The sequence below is a fragment of the Phyllostomus hastatus genome, unplaced genomic scaffold, assembly GCF_019186645.2.
Source record: "Phyllostomus hastatus isolate PE091 unplaced genomic scaffold, TTU_PhHast_1.1 phas_contig_1021, whole genome shotgun sequence".
Taxonomy (NCBI): Eukaryota; Metazoa; Chordata; class Mammalia; order Chiroptera; family Phyllostomidae; genus Phyllostomus; species Phyllostomus hastatus.
Window position 1 is genome coordinate 160,298 of NW_025333505.1, and position 21,157 is coordinate 181,454.

Genomic DNA, 21,157 nt, shown 5'->3' on the forward strand with positions numbered 1-21,157 from the left:
CAAGCAACTCCAGACAGACCCTCCGCTTGGGGGGTCCTGGAGGGCTCCCATTGCCCCGGTAGTCTGGTGCTCCCACCCCACCCATCACCCGAGCCCCAAACCAGGGGTCACAAGATCAAAGGTTACAGGTCATGGGGCCGGGCATACCAAATGTTGCAGTCCTCCTGAATGGTAGCGTTGGGTGGGTACCGCTGCCCGCCGTGGCGGCAGGGACAGAGCTCAGGAGGCACACAGTGCTCATCCTGGACAGAGGTCGGGACAAAGGGACACTTCAGAGGACAGCCCAGTGCCCCGACCACCATTTCGGACAGCCAGGGGAGCAGGGCAGTGCCCTGTGTAGCCCCTCCCAGACTTACCAACAATACCGTGCCCGGGGGGCAGACACAGTCCCCTGAGCTGCCCGGGGGGCAGGAGTGGTTGGCCCCGGGGCTGTCACGGGTGAGGAGGCAGGCGCCAGGGACATGGACGAGCCCGTGGGGGCAGAATGCCCACTGGGGGGCGCAGCGGCGAGCGGTGCAGTTCCAGAGGCCCCTCTCCCGGCAGACACTGCCGAGGCGGGAGGGAGGGAGGTGAGGGGCAGGCCCACGGCCAGGATCACCTCCAGGCACCTGGTCTGACCCGGGAGACACTCAGGGACCCAGACGTCCGCCCCAGCGACCTGAGTGTCCAGCCTGCAGACCCCAGTCGTGACGAGCACAGAGACTGGAGCTGTTCCCGGCACCCCGCCTTATCTGGGATAGACACCGTCACCCCTTCCTGCCCCAGCCCCAGTGGGGCCATTCTCTGGGCTCTGAGGAGGGGCAGAGATCGTGAACCACCCCACTCCCGGCCCAGGTAGGAGGGGGATTTCACTGAAGCCTCACATTCACCCACCCAGCTCTGGCCCCCGGCCCCGCCTCCATAGCCCTGCAACTCGCCTTTGCTTTTCCCTAACCCGTGGAAGAGCCTCTGGACCACGCTCAGCTGGAATTCAGAGGTCCAGGCTCCAGACCTTAACCATTAGCAAGCTGGGTGACTGCAAGCTATTTAGCCTATCTGAGCCTCAGTTTCCTCATCTGCAGAATGGGAACAATTCTCCCACTTCCTGCTTTGTGAAGTATTGTAAGAATCCAGTAAAATTAAATAAGATAATGTACACGAAAGTGCCCCACAGCTGCAGAGGGGCTGTCAGTGCTGTGTCACCTGCAGTGCGCAGGCCACGCTGACACCCCTGTCCCACTCCTCACCCCCAGGCTCTTTGCCTCTCCCAAAGGTGGCCGCCCTCACCAGCGGTTGCAGTCCTTCATGGTGGCACTGCCAGGGGCATGGCGTTGGGCTCCGAGCTGGCAGGAGCACAAGCTGGGGGGCACACCCTGGCCCTCGGGGTCCCACAGCAGCCCCTTGGGGCAGTTACAACCGGCCACACAGCTGCCCAGCTCCCCGAAGTCTTCGGGCTCCCCGCAGTTTCGACCGCACGCCGGGGCACACTCCTGGTACTCCTGGCCCCCGGGGCACGGGACAGCTGGGCACAGACACACAAGCAGGTCAGGGTATAGCTGCTGCTGCTCAGCCCAACCCTCCGGACCCCCACCGCCTATGCCAGCAATCTGCCAAGGTCAGAGGTCCTCCTAGGGTCCCGCCCCCACTCCCACTCCCCTGCAAAGTTCTTGGATCCCTCCTGGCTGGGAGGAGGAGACTGGGGGGGGGGGCTGGCTGAGCCAACTCACGGCAGAGAGTCTGGTTCCTCCAGGGAGATGGGGCGCCCTCCTGGGCACAGCGGCGGGCATAGGCAGCGAGCGCCGGGCACAGGCAGTCCCTGCCGGGGGCACAGCCACACACGGCTGCCAGGCAGCGGCGGTGGAACAGCTCCCTGTCCACCAGCCCGTGGCACTCCTTGGGGAAGATGAGAAAATGAATCAGCTCCTCCCCCACGGGGTCCCCACCTCCTCTTGTCCCCACTGCCACCTCCCTTTGCACAGCAGCCCTGCCCCAGCAGGGAGCAGGGCCTTCCCAACAGCCCAGGTGAAGGGCAGAGAAGGTATTGACCGAATCTCACAGGTGTGAACAGGAGGAGTGGCCCCAACCTGCTACCTGGAAGGCCGGGCCATTCAGGATGGCACAGACTGTCTCCTCGAAGTCGTGGTGCTGTGTGTGGGTGCTGCAGGGGGAAAGTGGGGTGCTGTCGTCCGAGGGGCACCTTGCCTCCCCTGCCAGCTGGAACCTGCGAGCGAAGGCAGCAATGCTGGTCTCCACGTCGCCGGCAGGCGTCAGGAAGTCGTCCTGCTGGTTCCAGGTGAAGGTGCCGCACAGCCCCTGCACCTGGGCCACCCGAGCGGGTGTGAAACTGTCAAATCTGGGCCCTCAGTGACCTCACCCAGCCACTCACCTGCCCCCTGGCACACCTGGTGGGCATGGCGGGGGTCCAGGGTGATGTAGGCTGCAGGGTCAGACACCCCCCAGAGGACCTGGGCTCCGGGCCAGCGCAGCAGCAGGAAGGCGGAGGAGGCTCGGGAGACGCTGAGGCCCCCAGGGCTGCTCCAGGGCAGGCCCACGTCCTGCCCATTGGCCAGGACAGCTCCTGGAAGAGGGGGCCTGTGAGGGGCTGCCTGCAGGGCCGGGCTGGGCTGGGGAGGGTGGGAGGACAGCCCGTGGCAGGATGGGGCTGCAAGAAGGGGAAGGACTGGGTGGGAGGCGGAGGGCCTGTGTCACCATGGACTGCCCACACTGAGCAAGGGAAGCTGGTATGAGCCCTGGGAAGTCACCCATTCCCCGAGCACCCCCCACAGGGACTCGGGACCTCCTTTGCACCTGCTTTGCCTTTGGAGTCAGTGCACAGGAGGAGCAGACGCAGGGAAGAGAGGTGGAGGGACTGGGCTCAGCACCCAGAACAGGGAGGGGCCTGCCTGACCCGGAACCAGAGTGCTTAGAACTTGCACCCCCACCCCCAAAGATGGGGCAGAGGGTGCCTTGGAAGTTTTCCAAAGCACTGTGTGCCTGCTTCAGAGCGGGGGAGGTTAGGGGAAATAGAGGCAGCGAGTTTGGTTTTGGGGATCTGAAGGGAGGTTTGGGGCTAAGAAACCAGAGGGCCGTGTGGACAGAAGGTGCTGGAACAAGCCAGAGTCTGCAGGGAGAGCAGCAGTACCAGGAGGCTGCTAGGGCCTGAGCCACAGCTCTGAGGGCTGCTGGGAGAGAAGGCCTCGTAGGAAGGTACCCCAAGAGCCAAGGCTACCTGAGTCCCTGAGCTGCACGTGGGTGTCCCCCAGGGAGACCGAGACGGCGTGGAGGCAGCTCCCAGAGTCGCAGGCCCCATGCTCGAGCACAATCAGCAGCTGCCCCTTGCCCAAGTCCTGGGCAGACGGTGGGTGGGGCAGACCTGAGAACAGATGTTCTACGGGACACCTGTCTGCAGGTGCAGCACACACCTGGAGGCAGCTCCCACCTGACAGACTCACACGTGTATGTAAGTGCACATGTGTGTATATTGTGTGTCTACGTGTTGGGGTGAGATGGCTCCCCTCTCTCCTCCCCCTGGGTATGTATGTTCATGGTTCTGTGTGTGTGTGTGTGCACCCACATGCTAAGTCTACACACCCATGCACAAGCATATGCCACGTGTGCACACCTGTTTGAGTCTGTGTGTGTAAGAACCTGTGTACCTGTGTAGGCCACAACTTGGGATGTCACCTAATTTTACTAGGAGACCAAGGAGGTCCCTTATTGGCGATGGGATTATTTATTTTTTTTTAGATTTATTTATTCATTTTTAGAGAGAGGGGAAGAGAAATATCAATGTGTGGTGGTTGTCCCTTACATGCCTCTACTGGGGACCTGACCTGACTGGGAATTGAACTGGCTACCCTTTGGTTCCCAGCCCGCGCTCCATCCACTGAGCTACACCAGCCAGGGCAGCCCATGGGACTATTTTGCATGACAGACCCAACTGGTCCCTTCTGCGGGAAAGGACTGTGAGGCTGGGCTTTGTTTTCTGCCCCTGGGCGGGGTGGCAATGACATCCGGGGAACCTGAGGAGGAGGCGAGGACCCAGACATCCTCCCTCCAGATCCCCTTCTCCCTCGGCTTTTCCCTGGAGGACTGTATGTCTTCTTCATTGATTCAGTGGTCTCTTTACGGTCATTTCTCCCCCACAGCAGCCCTAGGAGGGCCCCTGTGCTAGCAAGAGCCCGTCCCCGCCCCGGGGGGGCCCCCGTTAGTCCTCTGCCCACCTGCACCAGGACGGAACGGCAACCTGAGCTGCCGCGGAAGAAGAAGCTCCGCCCATCATAGGTGAGGTAGTGCCCGTCGCCGCCCACCGCGCACTCGGAGGGGCACGGCGCCTGCGCGCAGAGCCAGCAGCCGTCCTGGCACACGGGGGGGGGGGGGGGGGGGGGAGAGCGCCCTCTGGATCAGCCCCCGGCGGAGGGGGCTGCTAAGCTGGAGACGACCTTCTGCCCCACAACACGCCCTGGGTGCCTCCCCCCGCATCCCTTCCTCCGGTTAGGGTTAGAGATCAGCGAGCGTAGGTCACCTGCTAGGTGTTCAGGCAGGGCCGCCAGTTAAGCCACGAGAGGTCACAGGTCACTCGTGAGCGGTCCCCAGAAGGGAAGGCAGGTCGAGCAGATAGCGTAAGGGAGGGGTCAGAGGGGCCCTGGCGGTCGCTGACCGCAGCGAGAGGCTCGGCAGGGCCCTCGGACCCACCACGGGTTGCACCGCGGGCGCACAGAGTCCCCGGGGGCGTAGCGCCGGCGTCGGTGGAAGCAGGGGCAGCGGGCGGCCGGCACACAGAGGGTGCCGTCCCGGAAGAGGCCGGGCGGGCACTCGCAGCCGCTCACGCATTCCTCTCGGCCGGACCCCTCCGCTCCCGCGTCCCCCGCCGAGCAGCTGGGCGGGCAGGCGGACGCGCAGTCCGAGTACAGCTGGTCTCCCGGGCACAGGCGCTCTGCGGGGCGCAGGAGCCGGCTGTGGGTCGCGGGCGCCCCTGCCCCCCACGCAAGACCTCGCTGCCCCGGAGGGGCTCCGAGGCCGTGCTGGGAGCTTAGAGCACTCAGAAGTAGGGGTCACACGAGGGCCCTCCCTCAAGTCCCAGCCCTGCAGGGTGGGGAGGCCTACCACAGAAGCCCGGCTTCCTCCAGAGCACGTGGATGCCCCGCTTGGCACAGTCCTGGGCGTAGTTGGCCAAGGTGGCACACACAGCCTGCCTACGGCCCTCCCCGCCAGTGCCCGCTGGGGCCGCGGCACAGTAGGCAAAGAGGCAGGCCTCGTGGTAGTCGGCAGGGGGGACCTTCAGAGAAAGGACGGCCTCTCAGCCAGCCAGCCCCCTCCTCCACCACCAGCACCCCACCCCCCCTACTCTTATGATCAGATGAGGGCTGGAAAGGACCTCAGAGGTCATCCACAGAAGCCGTCTCGTTTCCCGGAGATAAAACCCAGAACAGTGGATTGAGTGCTGGCCTGCAAGCCAAAGGGTTGCTGGTTCCATTCCCAGTCAGGACACATGCCTGGGTTTCTGGCCAGGTCCCCCTGGGGCAGCGGAGGGGGGGGCATGCTAGAGGCAACCACATATTGATGTTTTTCTCCCTCTCTTTCTCCCTCCCCACCAACCCCCCCCCCAAACCCCCAGGACAGAGGGGAGGATGGCTTGACTAATGGCCCAAAGCAATCTGGTGGCAGGATCAGATTCCCTGATTGGCACCTCCCTAGCACCCCCTTATTTGGGCCCCTGTGGTGCCAGGCACCAGCTGCACCCCCACCCATACCTGAGCATGGCATCCTCTGAAAGGGCCATCCAGCAGCTGGTGGCACACATCCTGGGCCTCAGCCCGCAGCTGGCCAGCCTCCACGCCCGCTTCCGAGCCCCTCAGGGGCTCCTTGCAGCCCCGGGCTGCCTCCACCGCATCCAGACACCCAGGCTGCGGACAGTTGGAGTCAGGCCAGGGGACGGGGACGGGGCACATAAACAAGGACACCAGAAAAACAGCCTCTGCTCTCGCAGCTGCTTGTAAGCTCCACTGCCACGACCAGCAGCCCAGACGTCATCCTGGGGCGTTGGGGGGTCGGGCAGGGGAGTTAGGGGTCACTGTCGGCCCAGCCCAGAGGCAGGAGATTTGATAGCTAACTCGTTAAAAAAAGGTGGTTGGCCAGCCAGTCAGTGTTTGTATCCCAAGTGGCCAGTTCACACAGGCAGCTGGGCTGTGTGAGCTCCTGGGGGACCCTGCGCTTGCCTTTCCTCCTCTGGGAGAAGGACAGGAGCTGTCACTTGCAGGAGACAGCACAGAGGCTCGAAGGTGTCAGAGAAGATAGGTGCTGGCTGTGTAGGCGGTGAGCAAGGCGGCCCAGGTCTGGGCGTTGCCTCTCACCTCTGAGTCGGGGAGCCTCCAGGAATTCCCGAAGGTGGCCGCCAGTGCAGCCAGGCCCCCTCCTGGCTCCAGGAAGTCATCTGTGTGGGGGTGGGGGGGGAGGCGGAGGTGCTGAGTCTGAGGTCTCAGTCTCCCCTTCCCTCCGACACCACCACCACCGCACCCCACTCACCTTCACGCCAACCACTGTAGACCCCACAGAGGCCTCGCGTCTGTCCCTGGAGCTCGTGGTCCACAGAAACAGAGGTCGAACCGGACCTATCCAGCCGCACCACGGCCCCCAGGCCTCCCAACAGCACCAGCCAGTCCCCTTGCCACTGCAAGCTCAGCCCTGGGCAGGGCAAGTGGGGTTATACTCCCCACCCCGTCCCAGTAGCACACTGGGGCTCAGACTGCCCAGGGAAGGGAGGAGAAGGGATGGACACTCTGCACTTCACACCCTTTAAAGCGGCCCCCACTGGTTTCCCATCACAGCCCTCCTTGAGAAGCTCGTGGCCGTTCTGGACGTCCTGCTGAGTGATGGGCACGCACAGAGAACCCCCCTCCGGGACAGCCCAACCAGGATAGCAGAGTGCCCCACCTACTGGCACCAAACCCTTCCCCACAGCACTGTGGGAGGCAGGTGGGGAAACCGAGGCTCTGAGAGGTTAAGTGGCTAAGGAGAGGGGCTCACTCAAGGACACCTTGTGAGGGGGCTATTGGGGGTGGGCTGCAGGGGTGGGGCAGGGAACCGCTGGCTCCCTCATTTCCAAATGCCTCCCGACAGCATCGGGGGTCGAGGAGGGAGCAGCAAGCTCAGTCCCCAGCTGCCCTGCTGAGCCCCGCCCTGAGGTGGGCACACTGTCCCTTACCAGGGAGCAGCTGAGACTCCCCATCAGGTACCGGCTGCCCATTCACAGAGACATTTCCGCCCCGAATCAGCACCTCCTCCGGTCCCATCAGCACCCGGGCCTGGGGGCAGACGGCAGTGGGCGAGGAGGTCAGCGTCCTCCTCCTCCTCCCCCCACACCCAGCTCCATCCCGGTCCCCATGCTCTCCTCCCTCTCTCACAAGCTGACAGTGCCCAGGCTGCGGACAAGGGCCCCCGGGGCTCAGGTGGACGGCCCAGGTGGAGTCAGCAGCACCTGCCAGCAGGTAAGTGCAGCGGCCCAGGAAGTGGTAGTGGCAGCCGTCAAAGGTGCGGTAGTGGAAGCCAGACCAGGTGGCGCAGGTGGCCGAGGGTCGCTGGCGCTGGCTCCAGAGTTGGGCCACGGCCCCTGCCAGGGGCTGCAGGGGGGCTGGAGAGGGGGTGCTCCCTGTGGAAGATGCACCGCCATGAGCCTCTGTGTGTGGGGGAGGAGGGCGGAGGAAGCAGGTGGACAGTCACGGCCCCTCTGCTGGGCAGGGGATGGGAGGTGACTCCGAGAGGACAGGGGAGTGGGCGTGGGGTGTGGGGAAAGGCCCAGCGCTCCAGAACTCCACGTGGGAGTGCCTATGGGGGTAGCAGGTGACAGCTGGGGTCGTGCCTGTTGGCAGGCTGGGGACCCACCTGGGAGCTGATGGCTGGGGCAGCTGAGGCAGGCCTGGGAGTGGCCATCTGGCCAGCTGTGACCCCAGGGCTGGGCACAGCACTCCTCCAGGCTTGCTGCAGAAGCATTAGCCGAGCCTGCCTGAGGCTGGCACCGCCGCGTGGCAAAGCAGTGGCCCTCGGGGCTGGTGTCTGCAAGGGCTGTGGTGGGTACGGGGTGGGGGGGGGAGAGTGGGGTGCACCCGGTCAGGCAGCCTGCCACCTCCATGAACCTGCAGATCCGGGCTAATCTCGGGCACTTACCCAGGGCGCAGTCGGAGCCCCCCCAGCCCGGGCAGCAGGCCCTCACTGTCCGGTTCCATGGAACAGGCCGGGTCGCCGGGGGCCTGCGTCCACCGAGCAGGCAGAAGGGAGAAGACGTTAGTGTTCAGCTCAGCCCCATCCCTGGGAATGGCCTGGGACGGTCCTTCAGTCGGGTCACCTACGCTCTGAGTGACTCTCTCGTGTAATTCCCCTTCTTGGTCTTCATTTCCCCACGAGATGAGCTTGGGGAGGCAACAGAAGGCCAGCACAGGCAGGAGGCACCGGGCATCTCCACTCTGCCCTTTGGGAGCCCCCCCAGACCGGCCTCCTAAATGCCTGCTGTCCCCGTAACTGCCGGGCCACCATCCCCGCCCGCCCCAGGATGTGGCCCCTCCGCTCAGGAGCCCAGACTGCGACCCTCACTCACTTGTAGATGGGACAGAGCCCTGCGCGGGGCCACCCGAGGACAGGTCCGCTCGCCAGCCCTGGCGCAGGTAATGGTAGAGGCTGGTGCAGGGCACCAGGTCCTCCCGACGGGGGGTCACTTCCTCCTCCACCAGGAGGGTCTCCGTCTGCTCACACCACCGCCTGCCCGTGGGTGGGAATGAGAGCTGCTGCCGCTGTCCCCCGCCACCCGGAAGCCTGTCCTGCGACCCTCACCCTGCTCTTGAAACAGCCGACTCCCGAGGAAGTGAGTGAACTGAGGAGGAGGCTGAGGTCGGGAGGGGAGTCGGCTGGCCCAGAGGGCCCCAGCCATGGGGCAGGAGGAAAAGAGGGTCTCATTCACGGGGTGGGCTGCTTACCCGTTGGCTAGCGCCCATGCCATCCCAAAAAGGAGAGTAGGGAGCAGCATGGTGCCCCCACAGCTCACCCCACAGGGGGGCTTTGGGGCTGGACTCGAGGAAGGCAATTGCCGTGGGTAAGCACAGAGGCCAGCACCAGCCTGTCCACACCACACTGCACTTGACTGGGGCCCAGCCTCAAAGTCAGTGCGCGAAGGCGGCCTCAGAGCTGGGGCTGGGAGACTTTATCTCAGCCCCATGCCCCGGGGCACCAGCTGTGTGGAACTGGATTGGACCTGCCTGCCCCCCCTCACCCCCCCCCGCCCCCGCCCCTCTGTCTCCGAGGCCGCTCTCCCTGGAAACAGCCCCCTTCCTGCGGGGCTGATGTGTGTGGGTGCGTGTAATCTGGAGGGTGTGTGCGTCCCAGGCCGCCGCCAGACACTGAGCCTCGCGTATTTCCCCACTCCCAGACCCCACCACGAACGACAGTGACCTGTGGGCCACCCCCCTCTTCTCTGGGCTTTGATTTCCTCAGCAGTAAAAACTCCAGGGGCCCCCCAGGGACGCACAGGTGGGAACTCAGGCCCCACAGATTGTGGAGACTGGGTGCGCTCGTTTCTCTGAGGACAGTTCTGCAACCTTTTTTAGGTTGCCAGGGGGCCGAGGCCCCACAAAATGTTTAGGAGTCACGGGACCGAAGGATGGCTCTGGCCTTCCAGCCCTACAGTCCTGACTTCATGATTCTCCCCACTCCCCCCACCTTGCTGGTGGCCGCCTGGCCCGCTCTGCCACCAGGCACTCTGGAGGAAAGGGCCGGGGCGCAGGGGAGCCCTCTCCGGGGAGGTCGGACTATGCAGACACAGAAGAATGACCTACGCCCTTTCCTCTGTGGCCCCACTTCTAACTGGGGTGGTTATGTGCAGCTGCTTGGGTCCACCTTGGTCTCTCTCTGAGAGAGTCTCCTAGGGTCCCTGCGGTCCAGAGCCAGGAAGGCTGGCCAGGGAATGAGAGCAAGCGTCAGGGGGAGTGCCCAGGGTGGGAAGTGGGGGCCGGGCAGCCGGATGGGATAACCCGCAGCATCCGTGTGGTTGGGAGGGGCAGCAGCAGGCGACCCAGGGGAGTCCTGGTTATGTCCTGGTTACCGGCTCCCCTGACAGCCAGGCTGGAATGTGGCCTGGGTCTCCCATTCCATAACCCTCTCTCTGTCCCCTAAACCCGATGTCCCTCCGAGCATTGCACATAGCCACCCTGCCTGGGGTGAAGAGGCGGTGGGGAACCAGTCTCACTAGGCATTTCTTCGGGGCCCACCGAGGTCCTGGGACCAACAGAGGGTGCTGCAAGCTCCTCAGGGAGCTCTCCAAAGGGGTCCTCGGAAAGGGCGGGACAGCATCCAGGTCCCAGTCTCGCGTGCACACCCGGGCTCTCCCTCCCTCACCGGCTCCATCCACTCCCCCTGCAGGTCTCACCAGGAGAGACAGACCCAGGAGCGGGTGCCCCACCCCAGCACAGCGACACACTGCTCCCAGAGCCAGGAGGAGCCTGGCCCCCGACCCCCTGAAACAGCCCATCCGGGAGGTAAAAAAGCCTTTCACAGCTGATTCCCAGGGACACTATCCCCCCTGTTCCAGATGCCACTTGCTCCAGAGCCCCTCTTCCTACCCTGAACATCAGCCAGTACTGACGGTGCCCTGGCTGTGCGCCATGCTTCTCTGTCCCCTGGCACCCCCTCGGTGACCAGGCAGGGAAGGGCTGGGTGCTGTGCGCTCCAGGGTCATCCACCTGGCCCCCCAGCTCTGGATCCCAACCACCGCCAACAGGGCAGCACTCGCAGTGCGAGAAACCCGAGTCACCAGCGCCCTTTCCCCTAAAGGGGGCGGGAGGGAGGAAGCTGGAACCCAGGGGAGATTGGAGGAAGAGATTAGGGAGGGCCGGGGCCTGGGATAACGAGCCTCCCTTTCAGCTCTGGCGGACAGGACGTGGGGAGCTCTCAGAACGAGGTTAGGTGCCCGGGAGGTAAGGCGGAAGAGAAACATCATAACCCCGGACGGGGACGAGGAGAAGCCGGACCTGAGGGCTGAGGACGCCCTGCACACCTGACTGGAAGAGCTCCCCAGAGCCTTAGGAGGACCCGCCCCCGACCGCGCCCAGGGAACTCCTCCCCCCGCAGCCCCCTCACCTGGACCCCGCCCTCAGAGTCTCCGCCCAGCGGGACTCTCACCTCGCCCTCTGGGGCCTCCTCTCCAGCCTTGCCTTCTCTCCGGTCACCTAGCCCCAAGCCCCCACCCCACCCCCAACTTCTACTTCGGAGGGTCCACTCATGGGCCGCACAGGGGCCCAGCCTTGACGCCCTCGGCCTCACCCCAGGGGACCCGGCTCCCGAGGCAGGTCTCAGATCGCTGGACTCAGGGCGGAAGGGCGTGGGTCCGGTGGACCTCGGTGGGATCTGGGTGGAGATCGGGGTGGGGTCGGAGTTCCCCAGACCGACCCCCCAAAACCGACAGTGGAGACGATGCCACCGCGGGAGCGCGGCGCGCACACACACTCCCACGGGTATTCGCGATTCAAAGACAGCAGCGCAGACCGTGGCTCCCCTCCCCGAACACGCCCCCTTCTCGTCCCCCCAGCTCCTCGCCCCCCACCCCGCCCCGCGCTCCACCTTTCCCCTGGCTCCTCCCCCGGCGCCCGCGAGCACCCCCCTAGCAGCCCGAGTGCTCGCCCTCGCAGCCTACTCTCCCTCCTCCACTTCCCCGCACAGTCTTCCCTTCCCTGCCCCCTCGCCCCTTCCCCCGATCCTTAGCTCCCCCTTCCCATCACCTACCCCGGACGTCTCCCCTCCCGGCCGTCACCTGCCCGCCGGCACCCGCTGTGAGCCCACTCCTGGACGCCCCTGCCTCGGCCTCCCCCACCGGCGCCCCGCGGTGCCCCTCCCGCTTCCTCGCTCCCCTCCCCCAACCGGGCGCCCTTCCCCTCTCCTGCTCCCCCGGCGTCTTTTCCTCTCCCCTCCCCGCGAAGTTTCGGGGCTGTCAGTCAGTCAGTCTTTCGGGCCGTCCGCACCCCAGCTGCGGGCTGCGGGCGCCATTGCGAGCAGAGCCGCCCGGGACCGGAGGCAGGGACGCCGGGGTCCCGTCAGCAGTGGGGAGACCCGGCCGTCCGTCCGCCAGGTACGGGCCCCGGAGGCGCCCGGCGGCCCGCAGCTCCGCCCGCTCCCCCCGTCACCCCGGCACCTAGTCTAGGCCCGCCCCGCGCAGGTGACAGCCCCGGGGTGGGGGCGCACGGAAGCGGGTGGGGAGAGGTGGAGGGGAAAGAAAGCGCCGAGGAGGGGCGCGGGCTGGAGGGGGAGAACCTGGAGGGGGGGCAGGGTTGTCACGAGAAGTGACGGACGGGGAGCTAGAGGAAAGGGCAGGCGCTGGGAACAGGGGCGGGGGGGGTGTTACCCCGGTGGGAAAGGGGCGAGAAGCTCGGAGGGGCGAGAGTGAGGAAGATCCAGAGCGGGGAGAGGGAGTGTGGGAGGAAGCGGGAAAGGACGACGCGGCGCAGGGGTTGGCCCGTGGGGAGGGGGAGAGGGTGTTGACAGGTGAGCGCGGGAGTCGGGGTGGGCCGGGGTGTGCGGTGCGCTCCGGGCGCAGCGACTCCGGACGCGCGAGGCTGGGAGGTGGGCCGGGAGGGATCGGGCTCGCCGGCAAACTTGGGAGGGGGTGGAGAAACCCGTGGGGAGCAGAAATGGGGAAGGGCCCCACGGAGGGGAGGGAGAGGAGAGGAGGGGAGGGGAGGGGAGGCGGAGGTGAGTTGGAGGCCGGGCTGGGCCGAGGAGAGAGTCCAGAGCTAGCGGCTAGCGGGGCCCGGGTCTCGGGGGAGCTACGGGAGAGGACTGGGAGGGGGAGGGGCAGAGCGGTTCTGGGGACCGGGGACCCGGAGGGAGGGGAAGCGGGAGCCTGCTGGGGAGGCGGAGGGGGAAGGGAGCCGGGGGCCTCGGAGGGGAAGGAGAGCCGCAGGAGGGAGGGGCGGGGTGGCGTGGGGAGACGCGAGGAGGGAGGGGACTGAGGTGCAGAGAGGGAGGAGAAGGAAGGGAAAGCAGAGTGGGGGAGGAGAGGGTGGGTGGGGAGGAGATCGGAGTGGGGGAGAACAGCGGGAGGGGGCCGGCGAGGGGAGGAAGGAAAGGAGGAGGGGAGAGGAAGGGAGAGGGTGCGCACCGGGGAGGGGACGGAGCGGGGAGGACCGGCGGGGGCGGGGGGGGGAAGGCGCCGAGAGCCTGGGGAGGGGGAGGGGAGGCTGCGGCGGAGGCAGCCGAGAGCGGGGGTCGGGGGGCAGGGGGCGGGGCGGGGAGCGCCAGCCGGCTGCGGGCAGGGGCGGAGCTGGAGGGGTGAGGCCGAGGCGGAGCTGGGGAGCCAGCCAGATCCAGCGGGGAGAGAGGGCGGAAGGCAGAGGGAGCGGGAGAAGGGAGGGCAGAGGGAAGGCTGCCAAAGAGATTTTGGGGGGAGGGGAGTCCTCTGGGAGAGGGGCGGGGCAGGACGCTGGAGAAGGAAAGAGGCGGGGGGCGGGCGTTGGGCGGGATGGCCCTGCGCTGGGGGTGGTGTGGGCGGGGGTACCTCGCGAGGGAAGGGAGATGGTTTCGAGGTAGGGTTTTGGGGAGAGGAAGCAAGAGCCATTTCCTGCCTGCGGCGAGGACCCTCCTTTGAGAGCCTCCCCCACCAGTTGCCCAATGGTGACACTACTCACCTCCGCCCCTCCGCTGGCTCCTATTTCACCAGCTCCTGCAGTGACAGCTGGAGGGCCTAGACGATGCCCTTGCTCCCCGCCCGGGTCTCCCACCCTCCACCCTCTGCCCAGAGCATTGATTCACCCCTGACACTCCCGGGGCAGGATCCCTGATGGGCTGGGGCTGTCTCCGGGAGACTCCCAGGTGAGGGGAGCTGCTGACTTCTGGCGCTGGCCCGAGCTTGCAGGAATGGCTTCCAGACCTCCTTGGGCCACCTGCAAAGATCCCTTTGCTGTCTGAAATCCCTCATTTCCCTCATCTGTGCCTGGGGACATCACCTTGGGAGCTCTTGGGGAGAGCTGACGGGGAGAGGTCGGGCTGGGCCAGGGCCCAGGGGAAATTGCGGGGAGAAGCATATTGGAGCAAGGATGTCTTCTCTCCTCAGGGCGTGTGGCCCGCCGGTCCCCAGGAGGAGCTACCTGGGGTTGCCATGAGAGAAACCTTGGAGGCCCTCAGCTCCCTGGGTGAGCCAGCAGAACTGAAGGAACCTGGGGTGGGGGGTGGGGCCTGCCGGGCTTGTTGCTTCTCTGCAGTAAATAAGGCAGAGCCCTCCTCAGAGCCCGCAACCTCAAGACTCCCGAGACCCCCAGAACCCTCAGGCAGCGTCCTTTGGGGCCTTACCCTGGTGTTTGTGAACCTCCTCTGGCCCACGCCGGAGGTTGTGCTAGACTGGGCGTGCACAGGTGTACTCACAGGGCACCAGGATGTGTAATCCACTCCGTCCTTCCTTCACCTGTCCCTGCCTCAACACCACAGAGGGGCTGAGGTTGACCCCTGGCCAGCCTGCTGGGGAGCCTGGCTGTCCCTTGTCCATGCTGACCAGAGACCCCTCTTTCCTGAGCAGGTTGGGAAAAGCCCCTTGGGTGGGCTGGGAAGGGGAAGAGCCCTAGCCTTCGACCATCCCTTCTGTCCCAGATGCTTCACTTGGACCCGTGCTTCTCCCTGTAACAGGCTTCTCTGTGGCACAGCGGGAGTTGGCCCCCCAAAGTGAGCCTGGGGACGGGTCCCATGATGCCCAGGAGCAGATGTGCCCTCCCAGGCAAGAGAGAGCGCTGGGCTCCTGTTCCGGTAAGTGAGCGGGGACCCTGCGTGGTGGCTCAGGGCAGAGCCTGTCTTTCTCCGTCCAGTGTTTATTGAGCAGCTGCTAAGTGCCCAGTGCCATTCCAGATCTTTGGAATACCTCGGTAACCAAACAGACGAAGGCCCCCCCTTGCAGAAGCACAGTCCTAGTGGGAGGGCAGGGAGTCAACAAGCAGCCAGTGTAAGAACAAGTGCGCCTATAAACCTGTTAGAAGGGGATGCTGCTGGGGTGGGGGAGGGGCCTGCTGAGACTACTGTAGTTAAGGATGGAGCAGAGTAGCCCTCAACAGGGCGGTGAGAGCCGCCTCGCTGGGAAGATAAGATCTGAGCAAGATTTGAAACAGGGAGGTGGCTGAACAGATCTACGAGAGGGGTGTGCCAGGCTTTCTGACACCCCGACCTTCTCCAGGGGTTTGCCGTGGAACTGCCATCCGTCTGGTGCTTTGGGCGGTCCCCAGCCCTCCTCCAAGGAGCCCCATGTAAGCCTAGGGGCAGGGCGCGTCCTTGCTTACGCACACATGTTCCAGAAACCGCTCACAGCGGGGGCTGTAGCAACCGTGCAGGGCCTAAGCAGGGCTGCTTGAGGGAGCCTGAGGGGCTGGGAACCCCACCCCTGCAGGCGTGCCGTGAGCTGGGTGCCATCCTTGCCTGCGGGGTGGGGAGTGGGGTTTCAAGCTCCCCTGCGTCCCGGCACCAGTGGGGCCCTCTGTCCGTCGGTGGTCGGTGACGTCTGCGGTAGCTTGAGGTGGCCTGTTCTCTGCCAGGGCACCAGGCCCCCGCACTGGAGGAAGGCGCCCACACGGAGCAGGCCGAGGCCCCCTGCAGAGGAAGCCAGGACCGCCCACCAGCAAAGGCTGAGCCTGTGGGCGTCTGCCCAGGTGAGTTTTCCCAGCGTTCCGTCCCAGCGGGGGACCAGGCGGAGGGGACAGGGGCCCTGCAGGCTCCAGAGCCGCTCTCTGATGAGGCAGCCACTCCAGGCCCCTCCCCCACAAGGCGAGTCAGGCCCTGGCACCTTCCAGCTCGAAGAGCCTCAGCACCCAGAGGGAATCCTGCACCCACAGGCGATGCAGGTCAGAGAGGCTGGTCACCGAGAGAAACATTCCATCATGCCAACAGGGCCGCGTCCTCTCAAAGTCCTAACTTTGTCCTCCACACCTGCGGTCTTAAGTACAGACTTTTCCGTGGCTTGAATTACACGGTGTTGGACCCACCTTTCCAGTGGCCCTCCCCAGGCACATGCCCCTCCCCCATGTTCCCACTGATCTTAGCGGTACCCAAATGCTCCCACTCTGTGGTCTGACTCCTCTGCCCCCTCCCCAGCCCAGGGCCATCCACCCCACCCCACCCCCGTTGATTCTCCCTCCACAGTCCTGCCCATCACTTCCTTCCACTACCACCGACCGTGTCATCTTTTGCCTGAGCGATGCCATTTATCCCACAAGGACTTCTTTGGTGACACTAGGCCCAGTCTGTTAGGTAGCTGAGAAAGAGATGGGCTTTAAAGCGACACAGACCTGTTTGAACCCTGGTTCCACGTTCCCTCGCTGAGTGATCTTGAATGCTCCCTTACCTCCAGGCACCTCAGTTTGTCCCCCACCTGGGAATGGCCACGTCGTGCCTTCTGTGAAGGTTCGTGATGATGCGTACACAGGACAGCATCCGTACTTGGCACTCGTACGTGGTGGCCATCCTCATTTTTATTAGACACGTAAAGACACATTTTTAGTAGATACAGAAGGAAATAGAACGCAAGGTGTCTGCCCTCCAGAAGCTAAACTCTGGTTGAGACTAACACGGGCCAGAGTAAAGAGTCCACAGATAATGGTACAGCCACGTCACGAGCCAGTGCTCACGGGAAGCGCTCTAGGTGTTCACGTAGGAGATCCTCAGGCATCGGATTTGTCAAAGATTTTGCTTTGTGCTGCATCTTGAGAAAAGTACAGACTTCGGCGCTGATGAGGGTGGGGTGCAGTGCAGGATGGGAAGGCATTCTAGGCTGAGGCAAGACTTCGACGCAGGAAAGCTGACGACAGGTGACTGCAGTCGGAGCAGACCGGCCTGGCGGCAGTGAAGGGCCTATCCCTGGGAGCAGTGAGAGAGTTGGAAACGAGTTGGGGTGCGCCTCGGAAGCAGCTAGAACTTACTTCATCCCGTTAATAGGGAGCTACGGATGGTTCTGGAGTGGCAGGGTGGCGCGGTAAGCGTGAAAGCAGCGTCACAACGAGATGAGGAGCTGTCTGGGACGGATGGGTCGGCGAGAGAGGCTGGGAATAGACGCGATTGGGATGGGCCGGTGTAATGCAGCCAAGGCTCAGGCTGTCACAGACTTTTCGGGCCAGACAGGAGCTCGGGTCATCTGGTTCAGGGGGTCTCAACAATGAGTCACCCAGGGAGCTTTGAAGAAGGAACGGGTTCGTGTGCCTGGCTCCCTTCGATGCGTTCTGTAGGGGTTCCCCAGGAGATTACCATGCGGCACCAGGTTTGGGAACCGTGAACTAGTCCAACCCTTACACTTACGCAAACCAACACATTTAGCTCAAAGAGGTAAGTTAACCAAGGTCGCACTGCTGGTTAGTGATGGAGGAGACCCCAGGGGGATACTCGGGGTCTGGGCCTTCAGCCCCTTGCTCTCGGCTGGGCCATTCCAGTGCCCAAGGCGGGGCCAAGCTCCAGGAAAACCCACTTCAAACACGCTCCCCCAAATTCCCCCTGCTTCTCCGGAGGTGAGGACCGCTCACTGGTCCCCTGTGCATGAAACCCCCTCCTCCTTCTGACTGGGGTTTTTCACCTGGCTGTAGAAGCAAGAGCTGGAGGGGAGGGGGCTGGAGAGACAGCGGGAAGGAACACGAAGTCCCCCTGGTGGGAAGCCCGAGAGCAGGGCAAAGGTGTGAGGGTCCAGGTCCCAGGGTGGTGAGCCCAGCAGTTGAGAGGAGGCGGCTGCAGGCCTCACACTGTGGAAGCAGGGAGGTCTGGGAAGGGGAGCTGCTGGGCGATGAGCAGGCTGAGCCGCAGCCGGTGTCCAGGACTCCGGAGGGCAGCTGCCTAACCGAGGATCAGAGGTCGTGGTTCCAGAAAGGAGCCTGCCTGCCTGCGGGACAGGACGATCTGGGGTGTCCTGAGGATTGGAATTTGAGCGACACTGGTATTCGGATGCAGGGAAAGCACTCTCCGAGACTAGGGCGAGCCTGGGAGAAAGCCCCCCAGGAGGGCGGCTCCGCAGCGCCCCCCAGTGCCTGCCCAGAGGGAAGGAGGAGGACTGAGCAGCGATCTTCCGATTTGGTCACTTCCAGGAACCTTCCGGTCGAGTGGACAGAGCAGAAGCCAGACTGCAGGGCTCCAGGAAGGGGTGGCCCACTGGTAAATAAACGTTGCAGAAATAAACGTGGGGCTCAACAGACGTCTTGTTTCGACTTTTCAGGAGACGAGTGGATGATCCGGAAGGTGAAGGTGGAGGAAGAGGATCAGGAGGCGGAAGAGGAGGTCGAGTGGCCGCAGCATCTGTCTTTACTCCCCGGCCCCTTTCCTGCACCTGAGCTGGGGCCTCTGGCCGCGGCGTATAAGCTGGAACCCGGAGCCCCGGGGACACTGGGTGGGCTCGCGCTGGCCGGGTGGACTCAGGCCGCAGAGAAGCCCTACGGCTGCGGGGAGTGCGAGCGGCGGTTCCGGGACCAGCTGACCTTGCGGCTGCATCAGAGGCTGCACCGCGGCGAGGGGCCCTGCGCGTGTCCGGACTGCGGCCGCAGCTTCTCGCAGCGCGCGCACATGCTGCTGCACCAGCGCAGCCACCGCGGCGAGCGGCCGTTCCCTTGCTCCGAGTGTGACAAGCGCTTCAGCAAGAAGGCCCACTTAACCCGCCACCTGCGCACGCACACGGGCGAGCGGCCCTACCCGTGCGCCGAGTGCGGCAAGCGCTTCAGCCAGAAGATACACCTGGGCTCGCACCAGAAGACGCACACCGGCGAGCGGCCCTTTCCCTGCACCGAGTGCGAGAAGCGCTTTCGCAAAAAGACACACCTGATCCGCCACCAGCGCATCCACACGGGCGAGAGGCCCTACCAGTGCGCGCAGTGCGCACGGAGCTTCACGCACAAGCAGCACTTGGTGCGGCACCAAAGGGTGCATGAGGCGGCCTGCCGCGCCCCGCTGTCTCCGGACGCGCCTGCCTCTCCGGGTTCTCCTGCTCCGTCCCCGACCCCGTCCCCTCCCGGACCTAAGCCTTTCGCCTGTTCCGACTGCGGCCTGGGCTTCGGCTGGAAGAAGAACCTCGCCACGCACCAGCGTCTGCACCGCAGCGAGGAGGGCCCCTTTGGTTGCGATGAGTGCACGCTGGGCGCCGCCGCGGACACGGCAGCCGCCGAGCCCCTGGCCTGCGCGCACCGAAGCACAGCCGCGCCCCAGGACGCTCCCGCCAGCGAGCGGTCCTACGCCTGCCCGGACTGCGGGCGCGGCTTCGCCCACGGGCAGCACCTGGCGCGACATCGGCGGGTGCACACTGGCGAACGGCCCTTCGCCTGCGCGCAGTGTGGCCGTCGCTTCGGCTCGCGGCCCAATCTGGTCGCCCATTCGAGAGCCCACAGCGGCGCCAGACCTTTCGCCTGCGCGCAGTGCGGCCGCCGCTTCAGCCGGAAGTCTCACCTGGGCCGCCACCAGACGGTGCACACGGGCAGTCGGCCTCACGCTTGTGCCATCTGCGCCCGCAGCTTCAGCTCCAAGACCAACCTGGCCCGCCATCAGGCCATCCACACGGGCTCTCGCCCCTTCTCCTGCCCGCAGTGCGGCAAGAGCTTTAGCCGCAAGACGCACCTGGTGCGGCACCAGCGCGTCCACGGCGAAGCTACCCGCCTGGCCTGTGACGCTGACCTCCCCGCCCCAGCCTGGAGCGCCCCGACGGAGGTGGCAGCCCCCCCACTCTTCTTCTGAGTCCCTTTCTCCGCAGGCCCTTCCTCTGCCTTCTGTCGCTCCCCGGCTGGGGAGACCCAGGTCCAAGACCCTGCAGGGCGCTGTTGTTCCCTCTCCATCTGGCCAGGAAGAGGTCTGGGAAGGATACCAGCTTTGACGTTCCGTGACAAAGGCCGTGCTGAGCGCACCCTTGCTGGGACGGGTGGGGCCTGAGTCTTTGGGGGAGGCTCCTACCAAGAAAACCCCACTGGAAAGCGAATGTTTCCTGGGCCCTCCCTGAGCGTGGAAGTTAGGAACCTCTGCGGGGGGAGGGGGGGAGTGGTCATCTGTGTACGTACCGTGTCATTGAAATAAACACCTGAAGGCTCTGTGGCTGTTCACTGAGCTGGGGGAGGGAGCCCCCGACTCGAATCCACACACACAGGGGACCTTTCCTTTCCTATCGGGGTGAATTCCCCTTTGCCAGTGGCTGGTAATCGCTCCCCCAAATCAAAATATAATAGAGCGAGCTGCCAATCTCTCCCCTGCTCCCTGCTCCTGGCTTAGAGATTTGAGGAGGAAGAAACATGAGCATGTACATTTCTCACGTCAGGTGTGGAAGGCTGGAACTGTGGGGAATGCACAGGGAGGGGGCAGGGAGGGGCCTTTTCGCCGTTCCCATGGAGACATGTGCCAGGAGCCACCAAGGGCCCTGGGGCTGGAGAGTCTCTGCCCCTGGAGCTCTCCCGAGGGGACCTTTGGTAAAGCAGCCCACCTGCCACTCTGCCTGGCACCGGGAGGGAGGACATTAATGGCATATGACATTTATTTCCTGGAAGTTGCATCTTTCCCGATGGGTGCTGGATCTGGATGTCTCTCTCCGTGTGGCTGGGCCTCCCCAGCGCAGGCAGGCAGTGAAGGGGAGGGGCGGGCTGATGGGGACCGAGCTGAGCCTGGAAGGAGAAGACCCGGGTTCGAGCCCCTGGAGCAGGACATTCATCTCCTGGGCCTCTGCTCTCTCTGTTGCAGTAAGATTGTTGATGTTGGTGAGAGGCAAGGGAGGGGGTGAGAAGGGGGCGTGGATGCAGTGAGTTGGAAGTTCCCTGGCCACGCACGAGTAGGTGTCCCAGGGAACATGACAGTGTGGCCATACACAGGGGCCACTGTGTTGCCCCGGCCATATTTTAAATACTTGGGCATTGCACACAGAAATCTGGACTTCCAGCTTCCCTGGTGAAAAGTCGGAAGAGCCGGCCACTCGTAGCTGGGGCTGAGTGGACCTTGGTCTCGTTAGACGAAGGGGCAGGGACAGGGCGCCGTGCCCGCAGCCCTAGCGGCTCCTTGGCCTCCTTCTGGGGGTGCTGCCCGGCCGCTTGGGCTTGCGACTCACACGAAAGCAGCATTGATGGGGGTCGTACCAACGTTTCCGTTTCCCTAAATGTTCTGGAATTCTTGTGTGAGAACAGCTTTTAGATCCTGCCGTGTACTCAGTGAGACCTACTGCGCATCTGCCGTTCTC

The 21,157-nt window shown here is 64.5% G+C and overlaps 2 protein-coding genes across 9 annotated transcripts in view; one reads left to right on the forward strand and one right to left on the reverse strand.

The window, feature by feature from the left end:
* The window catches only part of LOC123815298 (SCO-spondin-like), a 27,581-nt gene extending 15,578 nt beyond the window's left edge, over positions 1–12,003 (reverse strand). The window contains 21 exon segments of the mRNA XM_045833576.1: positions 148–242; positions 357–546; positions 1,267–1,501; positions 1,707–1,872; positions 2,071–2,298; positions 2,382–2,557; positions 3,209–3,326; positions 4,203–4,347; positions 4,675–4,915; positions 5,086–5,257; positions 5,733–5,885; positions 6,333–6,412; positions 6,505–6,663; positions 7,184–7,283; positions 7,383–7,627; positions 7,861–8,040; positions 8,143–8,225; positions 8,570–8,591; positions 8,594–8,730; positions 11,743–11,899; positions 11,979–12,003. Coding sequence (XP_045689532.1) covers positions 148–242; positions 357–546; positions 1,267–1,501; positions 1,707–1,872; positions 2,071–2,298; positions 2,382–2,557; positions 3,209–3,326; positions 4,203–4,347; positions 4,675–4,915; positions 5,086–5,257; positions 5,733–5,885; positions 6,333–6,412; positions 6,505–6,663; positions 7,184–7,283; positions 7,383–7,627; positions 7,861–8,040; positions 8,143–8,225; positions 8,570–8,591; positions 8,594–8,730; positions 11,743–11,899; positions 11,979–12,003 — 3,107 coding nt within the window.
* Positions 11,853–20,018, forward strand: ZNF467 (zinc finger protein 467). 8 transcript variants are annotated; one of them, XM_045833816.1, is made up of 6 exons: positions 11,853–12,172; positions 14,066–14,144; positions 14,632–14,748; positions 15,170–15,239; positions 15,525–15,638; positions 18,179–20,018. In XM_045833816.1, the coding sequence occupies exons 3-6, from the start codon at positions 14,689–14,691 to the stop codon at positions 19,678–19,680; spliced, it is 1,746 nt and encodes a 581-aa protein (XP_045689772.1). In that variant the 5' UTR covers positions 11,853–12,172; positions 14,066–14,144; positions 14,632–14,688; the 3' UTR covers positions 19,681–20,018. The 8 variants fall into 8 exon arrangements, with proteins under 8 accessions (XP_045689772.1, XP_045689734.1, XP_045689766.1 ...); XM_045833778.1 differs by lacking the exon at positions 15,170–15,239 and adding an exon at positions 13,673–13,824 and having other exon boundaries at positions 11,853–12,085; XM_045833785.1 differs by lacking the exons at positions 11,853–12,172; positions 15,170–15,239 and adding exons at positions 12,401–12,498; positions 13,673–13,824.
* Positions 20,019–21,157: the final 1,139 nt, after the last annotated feature.